The sequence below is a fragment of the Mus caroli genome, chromosome 12 (assembly GCF_900094665.2).
Source record: "Mus caroli chromosome 12, CAROLI_EIJ_v1.1, whole genome shotgun sequence".
In the NCBI taxonomy this organism is placed as follows: domain Eukaryota; kingdom Metazoa; phylum Chordata; class Mammalia; order Rodentia; family Muridae; genus Mus; species Mus caroli.
This window is the reverse complement of record NC_034581.1, coordinates 79473684-79486169: the sequence shown is the minus strand read 5'-3', so window position 1 is coordinate 79486169 and position 12486 is coordinate 79473684. Positions and strand designations below refer to the sequence as shown.

The 12486-nt window shown below is 48.4% G+C and overlaps 1 protein-coding gene across 2 annotated transcripts; it reads left to right on the top strand.

Annotated features, from left to right (window-relative positions):
- Positions 1-579: 579 nt before the first annotated feature.
- Prox2 (prospero homeobox 2) lies at positions 580-11573 on the top strand. Of its 2 annotated transcripts, XM_029484315.1 has the most exons (6): positions 580-611; positions 2065-3542; positions 8429-8536; positions 10085-10279; positions 10597-10831; positions 11514-11573. In XM_029484315.1, the coding sequence occupies exons 2-5, from the start codon at positions 2253-2255 to the stop codon at positions 10780-10782; spliced, it is 1779 nt and encodes a 592-aa protein (XP_029340175.1). In that variant the 5' UTR covers positions 580-611; positions 2065-2252; the 3' UTR covers positions 10783-10831; positions 11514-11573. The 2 variants fall into 2 exon arrangements, with proteins under 2 accessions (XP_029340175.1, XP_029340174.1); XM_029484314.1 differs by lacking the exon at positions 11514-11573 and having other exon boundaries at positions 10597-10832.
- The last annotated feature ends 913 nt before the right edge of the window (positions 11574-12486 follow it).

The following is a 12486-nucleotide window of genomic DNA, read 5'->3' as shown; positions in this document are numbered from 1 at the left end:
CTTGAGTGTCTCTGCCTGGGGTGGAGGCTGATGCCAAGGGCAGATATCACTGGCAGGCCTACAAACAACAGAAGAGCAAGGCTCAGGGTAATAGGAAGCAGAAATAAGTCAGCTCTCCCGGTCAAGTAGTGTGTGTGTGTGAGTGTGTGTGTTTTTGTGTGTGTGTGTTTGTGTGTGTGTGTGAGTGTGTGTGTTTCTTATTGTGCCTGTAACTCACTGATTCAGCTAGACTGGCTGGCCAGCCAGGCCCTCCAAATCCTCCTGTCTCTGCGTCCCCACTGGGATTACAGGCACACACCACCATAGCTGGGTTTTCTGCGGCTGCTGGGGGGGCATCACGCTTGTGTGCCAAGCCCTTTGCTGCTCACACCTCTTCAGCCCCTTCTGGTTCAAGAGGAGCAAACAGAGGTGGAAATCTGTAGAAGGGAAATTGATAGAAAATGGTGAATCTGCTTAATGGACAGAGAAACCAATCAAACAGAGACAGCTGGGGTGTGGCTGGGGTTAGAAGATTCTGGTAACTAGGAGCTGCTCTTGACATCACAAAGCCCAAGTTTACTTGTCTACAAAAGTGGGAAAAGAAACCAGAGTCAAGACTGGCGTGAGACACAGTGAGTGGCCATGTGGGACAGCTTGGTGGTTCTGAGAGCTTTGTGCTCTCATCTGTCCTGCCTCTGTTAGAACCCTCCCCAGCAGACTCTGGGTGGGTAGAACACTTCCAAGACACTTTTGCTAAAACAGCTCCCTTTTTATATCTTCTCCCAGTTTCCCTGCTTTACCTGATTTCTTCATAGCAGGCCTCAGAACAGGTTTCTGCTTCCCCTCCTAGCCCCACAGTTTCCTGAGAGCAGACTTCCAGTCTTAATCAATGCAGCCCTTCCACGGCAGAGGCCTGGCCCAAGCAGGTGTTCCATAAGCAGCTGCTGAATAGGCAGTTAAGCTAGCAGTGCTTCATCTGGTTTCAAGGATGCAGGGCAGCACTGCAGTAAAATAGCAATGACTCTCAAACTTGTTTCAAATAAGATTCTTGGGTTCAGGAGGGTGGTAGCTCTCGATTCTTGGGCACCCAAAACCTAAACAAATCTGGGAATGTAGCCTAGTTGGTAGAGTATACACATGTAATCTCTGCATGCAGGAGGCAGAGGCAGGGGATCAGAAGTTCAGGTTCACTCTGAGCTACATAGTAAGTTCAAGGCTACCTTGGGCTACATGAGACCCAGTCTGGGGTGGGGAGTTCCTGGTCCACTACCAGGGTCCTATTTATTCTAATTAAATCAATGGACTTTGCTATTTTTAAAAAAGATTTATTTTACATACATGAGTACCATTGCTCACTTCAGATACACCAGAAGAGGGCACCATTGAATCCCATTACAGATGGTTGTGAGTCACCATGTGGTTGCTGGGAATTGAACTCAGGACCTGTGGAAGAGCAGTCAGTGCTCTTACCCGCTGAGCCATCTCTCCAGCCCTGGACTCTGCTATTTTAAAGGAGCCCCCAGGTGACTCTGCTGCTCTCACTCACTCTGGATCTGACTGACCAGGCTTAGTTTGACTTCAGCCTGTCGCTTACCAGTTGTGTACGGATGGTGTAGCCAAGTATACCCCTCGATGGCTCCGAGCCCAGGGATGTTGGATAGATAAACTGTTCAGTTGGTCCTATCATCTTTTGTTATTGTTTTGACACATGGTCTCCCTATGTGGCACTCTCTGGCTGTCCTGGAACTCATTATGTAGCCCAGACTGTCCTCTAACTCACAGAGATCCATCTACTCTCCCTCATGAGGGCAGGGATTAAATGTGTGCACCACTACACCCTGCTATCATTATTTATTATTCTGCTCAGATATTCTTCCCTGAGAGGTTCTCTTCTGGGAGCTTCTCATAGGCCTCAATGAACATGGTGTGGTAGCTAGTTGGGAATGCAGAATCTCTGCCCTGGTCCCGGTTGGCTGAATAGAAACCCACACTTTATCAAGCTCCCAAGGTGATCCCTTTGCCCATTCGTTTGAAAAGCATAGCTCTAATTGGTGTGTATAGTTTTCTTCTTGTCTTTGGCTTCAGGAGTCTGTCCCAGGGGTTCCATCACTCTGGCCTTCCTGAACCCCAGGAGCAGTTGATGTTCACTCTCTGCGTGTGAAGAAGACCCTTCAGCACGCTCTGGCCCACCTCTTGCTGCTCAATTTAGCAGGGCTCTCAAAGGCCCTGGGCTCCTCCTGGGAGCTCTGCATGAGCATCCGGAGAGGCAGGACATGGATCCACCTGCTGTCTTGCTTCCTCCTCAGTCTCAGACCTGCACCCACCTGGCAGAAGAAACCTGCATGGACCAGGAGAGAAGCCCAGCCACCACAGAGGCAGGCAGAGACTCGTTTCCCAGTGGTCAGCTGCCCAGCTCCAGCCTCACTGAAGCTGACTGGTTTTGGGACGAGCATATCCAGGCGAAGAGGGCCAGAGTAGAGACCATTGTCCGAGGCATGTGTCTCTCTCCTAGCTCGACGGTGTCAGGCAGAGCCAGGGAGAGCTTGCACTGTCCAGAAAAGGGTCGGGAGCGGAAGAGAAAGCAGAGCCTTCCCATGCACCAAGGTCCCCTGAAATCTAGCCCTGCCTGGGATCGAGGGCCCAAGAAGGGGGGGATCCAGGTGAAAGAACAGCTTCATCTACTGAAGCAACAGCTAAGACATTTGCAGGAGCATGTCCTACAGGCCACAGAGCCCAGAGCACCAGCACAGAGCCCAGGAGGAACTGAGCCAAGAAGCTCCCCGAGGGCAAGGCCGAGGAACAGCTGCTCATCTGGTGCCTGGACTGTGGAGAGCAAGCCTCACCAGAGTTCTAGCAAGGACCTCTGTGGACCAGTAAAGCCCGGAGCAGCTGAGGTCCTACAGCACTCAGAGGAGCTGATGCTCTGTCCTTCTGGCCCACGGGCCTTGGTGGAGACTCTGAGGAAAGAACTGAGCAAGGCCGTTTCCCAAGCTGTGGACTCGGTATTACAGCAAGTGCTATTTGATCCACAGAGCCATCTCACGCAGCAGGAGCGAAGCTGCCAGGGGCTAGCATCAGAGGGCAGAAGCCAGCCTTCACCTCCAGGGAGAAGTGCCTATAAGGACCCACTTGCTCATGCCACCCTGCCCAGAAAGATCCAGCCACAAGCTGGGGTTCCCTTGGGCAATTCAACACTGGCAAGGCCTCTAGATTCTCCTATGTGTCCTGTCTCTCCAAGAGGTGTCCCCAGATCATATCAGAGTCCCCTACCAAATTGCCCCTTGACAACTGTACCTTCCCACATCTGGGAAAATCAGATGCTTAGGCAGCTTCTGGGTCGTGGGCCCAATGGCCATTGGAGTGGCAGCCCTCCCCAGGACGCATCTTTCCAAAGTCATACCTCCCCAGAGTCTGCCCAGCAACCGTGGGGGCTGAGCCAGCAGCAGCTCCCCTTGTCTCTCACCCCGGTCCATCTGGAAAGCCGGCCCCTCCCACCGCCTGTGAAGATGGAGCAGGGCGTGCTGCAGGGCGTGGCTGACTCACTTCCTTTTTCTTCCATCCACATATCCTTTAATGGTGGTCATGGATGTGTCATGGTCCCCACCCAGAGAAACAGGAAACCAGAATGTGAGGAGCGAGCGGGAATATTGGAGTTATACAAGGAATGGCTTTAATTTCCCCGTTTGTTTTGTTAAGAGTCTCACTGTTTAGACCAGGTTGGCAAGAAACTATGTACTCCAGCTGGCCTTGAATCTTGGCAGTTCTACTACAACTCCCAAAGTGGTGGGCTTATAAGCATGAGCTACGATGCCTGGATTTTTTTTTTTTTAAAGATTGATTTATTATATGTAAGTACACTGTAGCTATCTTTCAGACACTCACCAGAAGAGGGCGTCAGATCTCGTTACGGATGGTTGTGAGCCACCATGTGGTTGCTGGGATTTGAACTCTGGACCTTCGGAAGAGCAGTCGGGTGCTCTTACCCACTGAGCCATCTCACCAGCCCGATGCCTGGGTTTTTAAGTTCTACTTAATATGCTTCTGGCCTACCTTCCTCGAGCCTCAAAGCCTACTAATTTCATAACCAAGTGGAAACTGTAGTCTAGGATTGAAGTATCTTGGGAAGATACGTTTACTTAACGACCCATCAGAGTCTGCTGTAACCGAGTGCTCCTTTGGGTCGGAAATAGTTTTGTTTTGCTTAAATTCATATGGGCTTCCAAAAAAATAAGAGAAACACCCCATGGGTGGAAGAACTCTGCATATAATTGGGCTAGCAGCTGCCCATTCTCCCAGGCAGAGAAGGCCAAAGGAGCAACCTCATCTGAGGTCTGACCTCCCCAACCTCATGGTCCTCAACGCAGAAGGTCTGCACAGTCCTGGAAGTCATGGTGAATACGTAAGGGACCAAGAACAAAGGGCTGAAAGGGTAGTTTTCCTCAGAGAATTTATGATCCCCCCCCCAACCCAAGCAGCTGGAAGGGTGGGAAGTCTTCAGGTGTGGTGGTGGCACACGCCTTTGATCCCAGTACTTGGAAGGCAGAGGCAGGCAGAGTTTGACAGCCTAGTCTACACAGTGAGTTCCGGGTCAGCCAGGAACATGCAGAAAGACCTTGTCTCTGAAAACAAAACAAAACAAAACAACAACAACAAAACAAACAGAAAAGGGGGGCAGGAACTGCAGCTAGCAAGAGCTGAAAGGCTGGGCACATGAAAGATTTCCCATGGGGAACTCCAAGCCATCTAAGATGACCTGTAGCTTTCCCCTACTTTTCTTCTTTGTTTTTATTTTTTTTCCCCCAAGACAGTACCTCTGGATATCCTGGATCCCAGTCTGTAGATTAGGCTGGCCTCAAACTCACAGAGAGCCACCTGCTTCTGCCTCTTAAGTGCTGGAATTAAAGGTGTGTTCTATCACACTCCAGCTCCCACTGGAGTGTTCCCCTTAATCATCAGCATATTGGTTTTTGTTTCTCTTTTTCCAGACAGGGTTTCTCTGTGTAGTCCTTGATCTCCTAGAACTCTACAGAGCAAGCTGGCCTCAAGCTCAGAGATGTACCTGCCTCTGCCTCCTGTCTAAGTGCAGGCATTAAGGGCATCCCCCCCCCCCGAAATTAAATTAGAAAAATATGTAGCTTGGTTAGTTTCTTAACTGTGAGACTTCTCGGGGCCTTTACTGTGTTCAAGTCAGAGGTGAAGCTTCAAGACAATATAGGAAGCCTGACCTCTTAAGAGCTAAAGAACCTTCCAACCACCATCTTTTAGAATTAGTGTACCTGAAAGCTTTTTTGTTTTGTTTGTTTTTGTTTTGTTGTTTCTTTTTTAAGCAAGCTGTGGGTTGAGAGCTTCTCACTGGCCTTGTGAAGCCTAGCCTTCAGATTCACACCTCTCAAGTTCAGGTCTAAACAAACCTGTATACCTAGCAGCTAGCTAGCTACAAGGCTGTAAGCCCTAGGGGGCCAGCGCCAGTCACTGTTAAGTTCTATGAGCGCCCCCTGCTGGTTAACGGCAGTAGATTGAACACCCCTAAACTCAGACTTCCCTGGAAGGCTATGGAATCCTAAAAGCAAAGCTAAAAATCACTTTATTCTCTACCATTCCCTCAATGGGATTAAGAATATCCTGTGGGCTGGTGAGATGGCTCAGTGGGTAAGAGCACCCGACTGCTCTTCCAAAGGTCCAGAGTTCAAATCCCAGCAACCACATGGTGGCTAACGACCATCCGTAACGAGATCTGGCGCCCTCTTCTGGAGTGTCTGAGGACAGCTACAGTGTACTTACATATAATAAATAAATAAATCTTTAAAAAAAAAAAGTGATCTTGAAAACTTTAAAAAAAAAAAAAAAAGAATATCCTGTATACAGACTGGGTATAAGGAAATGTTATCTGTCTGGGCCTTTGCTAAAATACTACTGGCTTAGACTCCCTATTGAAAGATCCTCATTAAGACTAATTTCTTGGGGACTGGGTAGATGGCTCTCTGGGTAAGAGTGTTCACTCTTCAAGCATGGGGGCCTAAGCCGGAATCTCCAGAATCCACATAGCAAAGCCAGGAACAGCTGCACATGCCTGTAACCCAGTGACAAGTCAGGCTGATCTTGAGAGCTTGCTGGCCAGCTAGCCTAGCAGAGATTCTGAGTTTCTGATCCAATGAGAGATCTCCAACCCCACAGAAGACTGCCGTCAATCTGCCAACACTGGTAGGCCCCTGTGTGTGTTTGCTCCTGCCTGGTCAAGAGGATGAGCTTCAGGTTTGGGGATCTATCCTAAGACAGCCCTAGCCCAGGCCTGGTTCCAACTATTCCTTCCCTGAATCCTGCTGCCTGGGGTATGCACTTTGTTTTCTATGGGCCATGGGAGCCACATGAAATACAAGTGTGCATAGCCCCATGCATCCCTAACACCAGGCAGGATGGTGATGATGGCAGTGTTTAGTGGGTCACAAACACGTCTGCCACCACACCACATCACACTCTAAAAGCCCCAGGGGCAATACAAATATCTTGGGTGGTTCAACTTACTGGAGGCAATTTATAGACTTTCTCCCACTTAGCCCCCATCCCCCTGGACCACATTAGCCCTTTATAAAATAACAGAAATTCTGAACCCAACTCTATTTGGCCCAGTGTCTCAGATAAGGGTGTGATGGAGGACCAGGTATCTGAGAGGCAGGGGCAAGGAGCAGATGAACTTGTCCAGGTCACAACACAGGCGAATAAGGATGCAGCTTTCAAACCCAGGATCTGGTGGCCAAGCACAAGGGTTTGTTTGTCTGTTTGAGACAGTGCTTATCTCTGTGTAGCCCTGGCTGGCCTGTAACGTCAATAGATCAGGCTGGCTTTGAGCTCACAGATTAACTCTGTCTTAACTCTTAACTCTGCCTCCCAAGGGCCACCACTGCCCAAGTTTTACCTATCACACCACATTTTAGAAAGAAGCCCCAGAGAAGTGACTTTGCCCCCAGCTCACACAGCTAACAGGTGGCCAAATCAGTACCCTAACTTAGGAAATTTGGGTTCCCCAATCTAGATTTTCAGTTTTTATGAACCAAGGGGGCAGGGTCTTCCACACAAGAGACTAGTCACCTGAGCCAGCTATATTCTGTGGATTTTCTTACAGGGACCACTGTCCTACAGCTCCAGTGAATGGCTGTGATACCCACACATTCTGTGTTACTCTGTGGAATGGTCCTTAGCAGCCTTAGGACCACCCATGCTTACTCTAGAGATTCACGTGCAGAGGGCAGCCCCACAGAACCCCTGCTAGAGTTAAAAGGAGGCAAATCTGTCTTTAGGGGGAGGGGTGGCCTGAAGTATAACTTTTTATATGCATATGTGGCGTAGTGTTGGCCATCCACTCACTCTAACGTGCATCTATTGAACGTCTACTATGTTCCTGGCACTGGGAAGGGTATGTGGAATACACAGAGGTTAAGCTCAAGCCCTTGTCCTCAGGGAGCTCACAGTCTAAGCTGGGGTGACAACACCTGTAGTGATTGACTTTAATGTCACAACAGAGGTTTGTACAGGGAGCCTGTGAGCTCTGGCTGAGCAGAACCTAACTCTGTAAGGAAAGGTAGGGATCACAGGAGACCCAACTTGGGAGCTGTGGCTCAGCAGACAAGGGGAAGGTCAGTCTACCTGAAGTTTCCAAGTGGTTTGTCTGTGGCAGAGCTGTCTTCTCCTAGTCCAGTCCGAAGAAGCACTCAGGTTACAGAAGCTGCACCAGTGCCATACAAGCCACGAGGTGTGACTTCTGCACACCAAGATACTTGAGAATTGTGGGGGATGGCTTCCGGCTTATCAGCTCCCAGAGGAACAAATGACAGCAAATGTACCAGTCAAGAAAGAAAGACAACAGACAGACAGACAGATAGAAGCCACAGAGATACTTTGATAATCTAGTAAAAAAATTATTTGATGATCTGGTTATTATTTTATTAACTTTTTTTGGAGACAGAGACTCATGAATTCTAAGGCTAGATGGCCTTGAACTTCTGATCTGTCTGCCTCTACCTCCTAATTACTGGGATAACAGGTGTGCATCACCACAGGGTTTAAAACTTAAAAAAAAAAAAAAAAAACATGATTTTATTGTCTTAATAACAAAACTGGCTTAGGCTGGATCGCTTTCCCCTTTTATTGTCTCCTCATTCAAAATGCCCACATCTCCTAACACCAGAACTGGCTTAGCTCTGCAGCTAGGCTCGGCAGTCAGGCCTCAGCAGTCTTCTGGGTAGCTCTAGTGGAAGTGCTTAAGCTGCTTCCTGGCATAAAGGCTGCTTTCCTTGGGCAGATGGAATCCGTGCTTCCTCTACAGTGTCGCTTTGTAGGGCTGGTGCGCGCGCTGCATGTCTTGCAGAAATGGTCGCCATGTTTGCAGAGATGCCGTTGGCACAGGATGCAAACTCCTGTTTTAAAAATTCTTTTTTCCTTGACACCAAAACACATCCAGGAAGGCCTGAGCCCTGCTCACCTGAAGAAGGCCAAACTAATGTTTTTCTTCACGCGGTACCCCAGCTCCAGCCTCCTGAAAGCTTATTTCCCTGATGTTCAGGTAAAGTCATACACAATGCACTGCAGCCTTGGTCTAACTCCTCAGTTGCTGTGTGTGGTGCCCACTGTGGGCAAGTCCTAGGTCTTCACACACCCTTTATGTTATTGACAGAACAGATGCAACCTCCAGTTCTAAGACTGCCTCAAACAAACAAACAAATAAACAAACAACCCTGGGATCTCCTTACCCTAGGAGTGAGTGGGTTTCAGGGTGCTCAGGCCTGGGGGCAGCTGACCATCCCAGAAGGAAATGGGAAGTTTAGGTCGAGGAGGAAAGTGACGGCAGCAAGAGGACTTTAGTTGAGGAATTACTTTTTGGTACAATCCTTATGAAAAAGAATGGAGGAGGCTGGAGGGATGGCTCAGTGGTTAAGAGCACTTGCTGCTGCTCCTGGGGAGGCCCCAGATATGGTTCCTAGCACCCACATGGCAGTTTACAACCATCTCTAACTCCAGCCCAGGGGATCTGATGCCCTCTTCTGGCCTTTGTAGGCAATACATGCATGTGGAGCACATACATACATGAAGGTTTACTCATACGCATAAATTTTTTTTTTTAAACTGGGAGTTGAACCCAGGGCCTTGGGCATAGTATGCAAGAGCTCTACCACCTATAGGCTCAGTCCAAATCTTTTTTTTTTTTTTTTTTTTTTTAAAGAAAAAGAATGTGAACCAGGCAGTGGTGGCACATGCCTTTAATCCCAGCACTCAGGAGGCAGAGGCAGGCACATCTCTGAGTTTGAGGCCAGCCTGGTCTATAGAGCGAGTTCCAGGACAGCCAGGGCTATACAGAGAAACCCTGCCTGGGGGGGGGCGGGGGAGAGAGAGAGAGAGAGAGAGAGAGAGAGAGAGAGAGAGAGGAGAGAGAGGTGGGGGGGAATACATTAAATGTAAGGGGCTAAGGCTGTAGCTCAGTGGCACAGCACGTGTCTAGTGTGCACAGAGACATGGGTTTGATCCCTACTCAAAATATAAGACATCATCAAACTTACATCTGACTGCTGTGTCTCAGAACTGAGTGGAAATAAATACAGATTATGTGCAACTGTAAGGAAAATCAAACAATGTTAGAACCAAAACCCTGCATGCATCCACAGGCAGTTTCTGAAATCCACCACTCTAGGTTGTGAGGTAAGGGCACTTAATACTTTGGGCATACCTCAGACCCATCTCTGTGATTCCCACAGTAAATACTGATTCACATTTCCATTCGTTCTGAAACTCCAGTTGTCAGGAAACTGCTCCCTGGCCCACATCCTTACCACCCGCCTTGGCCAGTTACCCCTCTGGGCTGTAAGTCATGCTTAGACACATGGACAAAAGCCTAAAAGTCTTTTATAGACATAACATCTTATTTTCCAGTAAACACTGGATTTTGTAGTCTAACTGCATGGGATTGGCCAGTACCTGTGGTTTTCTTTTTCTGAAGGAAAAATGGTTAGTGCCTGAGCCAATTTACATTAATCTCACACTGAAGTGGGCACTGACAGTTCTGACTCCGAGCACCTCGCAGCAAATGTCTGACTTGATGGACCATTTGTTCACACAGTTCAACCGCTGCATCACCTCCCAGATGATCAAGTGGTTCAGCAACTTCCGTGAATTTTATTACATCCAGATGGAAAAGTATGCCCGGCAAGCTCTTTCAGACGGTATCACGAACGCCCAAGCGCTGGCTGTCCTCCGAGACTCGGAGCTTTTTCGAGTTCTCAATACACACTATAACAAGGGGAATGACTTTGAGGTAAGACATGCACTGGGTCCCATTGGCAGATGGCAGTCGTAAGGTTGAGGACAGCCTTTCTCACAACAGGTCTAAGGAAAAGAAAGCTCAACCCTCTCATTTCCCACACTCATTAAAACATACCCAGCTGGTAGAACCGACAAGTCCTGGAAGACTCTAATACCCAAGACTGCTCTCTGGATGGTGTTTCACTAGGGAACAGGGTAGTCTTGGGCTGCAGAACCCAGGGCAGCGGGGCAGCAGGGCAACACCAGTCAATGGGCTCTCTATGGTGCCTCATTTCTTCCTTTTCTTGGGGGGTGTCTTTGGGGCTGCAGGTCCCAGACTGCTTCTTGGAGATTGCCGCCCTGACACTGCAGGAGTTCTTCAGGGCTGTCTTGGCAGGGAAAGATTCAGATCCTTCCTGGAAGAAACCCATTTACAAGGTTATCTCAAAACTCGACAGTGACGTCCCAGAGATGCTCAAATCACCCAGCTTCCTCCCGGGACTGTTCCCGAGTTAACATTGAACAGAATGAGGGCACGTATGATGGCACAGGCCTGGAGTCCAAGGTGAGAGGTGGAGGCAGGAGGATCAGGAACTTAGGGACAGCCTTGGCCACAAAGACAAAGATCAAACAAAATGAGTACAATGGCCCAGGGTGGCTCAAGCTTTGTCATAAATGGCAGTTTAGCTGTAGTCACATCAGAGCACAAGAGCACAAGAGCAACCCCTCCCATAGATGCAACTGCCATTCTGAATACTCGTTTTCTAGTCCAGAATTATCAGAGACTTAACCTTAACCACAGCCCATCAGCTTATCTATCAGTGTGCTTGTAGTCTATTGGGAAAGGAACACAAGTTTGCAATCAGAACACTTAAAAGTCATTAAGTGCTGTGGCAGTGATAATTTCCTGGTATTCCTGTAACTCTGGAAGGAGATTCATAGCCAAGTGGTGGTGGTAAACAGGTTTAATCCCTGCACGGAGAGGCAGAGATAGGTGGATCTGTGAGTTGGAGGCCAGCCTGGTCTACAAAGTGAGTTCCAGGACAGCCAGAGCTACACAGAGAAACCATGTCTCAGAAAATAAAAACAAAACAAAACAAAACAAATCAAATCAAAATAGCCCCAAGAAATTTTGAACTGTGGGTACCTCGTTGATTCTTACGCCAGGGCACAGGATCAGTCAGGACTATGGAGGAACCAATGGCTGTGTACGCTGGACTCATGCTGTCACTTGGGATCTCCAACAGGAAAAATCCATACTAACAGGGCACCCTCGGATTGGCACTGCCATCTGATCAGGTTGGCACTCAGGAGTGCTTCATCATCCAAGACGTTCACTGACGGCTTCGGCTAACTTCCTAAAGAACCTCGGTCGGCACTGCTGTGGCTTGCATCTGTCTGCTGGAACACTGGGTCTGCTAACAGTCCTAACAGTCCTACTTGACCTATATACTGGTGCCCCAACTGCCCATGCATACAAAAATATATATAAATAAAAAATGGAACTTCATAATGAGAAAGCCAGAGGGGCCTCGAGGACCATCTAGTCTACCTTGTTTAACCTGTGGAGGAAACTGAGGCTAGCATACACTCTCCAGGGCTCACAGGCCATAAATGGCAAGGGCTGGGACAAAGGCAGAGATTTTCCTACTTCAAAATGGTTACAGTCTATGAATGAATTTGCACAGATGAACAAATGACATCCGAGTTTTACCCCTTGGGTCCAACACAGTTGTGACTGACGCTGAGCACCATTAGGCGAGGAACCCATATAGTGGAACAACTGTCTTCTAGTCAGAACCAAGCCTGTAAGCACTGCTGAAGGTGGGCAGGACGAAGTAGACTTCAGGTTTTACAGTGTTAAATGAGGGGCAACCGTGCCTACAGTAGCTCCCTTCCCTGCCTTCAACCTCCAACAAGCTCCACATCTAGCTCCTCTACCTTCGTGACTTGATGGGTGGTGGTGTTGGCTATTGCTAGACATGTCAGACTACACCAATACAAACAAAGTCTTTCCTCTCAAGTTTCTGTTCAAATAGTGGAGAACAGAAACAAAACATAATTAAATCTAATCGATTACTTAAGGTTTTGGGGTGCTTGTTTTACTGGATACTGATCACAGTGCCTCCTTCCCTCTTGCTAAGTATGTGTTCTACCACTGAACTCCATTCCCAGCTATGAATTGTATATGTGTGGTCTTTTGAGACAGGGTCTATGTAG

What these genes read in the sequence shown, in the direction of transcription:
- Prox2 (XM_029484315.1), top strand. Translation starts at nt 2,253, where the DNA reads ATGGATCCACCTGCTGTCTTGCTTCCTCCTCAGTCTCAGACCTGCACC. An exon ending in CTTATTTCCCTGATGTTCAG is followed by an intron (nt 8,537 to 10,084) that starts GTAAAGTCATAC and finishes TTGTTCACACAG; the next exon opens with TTCAACCGCTGCATCACCTC. An exon ending in ACAAGGGGAATGACTTTGAG is followed by an intron (nt 10,280 to 10,596) that starts GTAAGACATGCA and finishes TTGGGGCTGCAG; the next exon opens with GTCCCAGACTGCTTCTTGGA.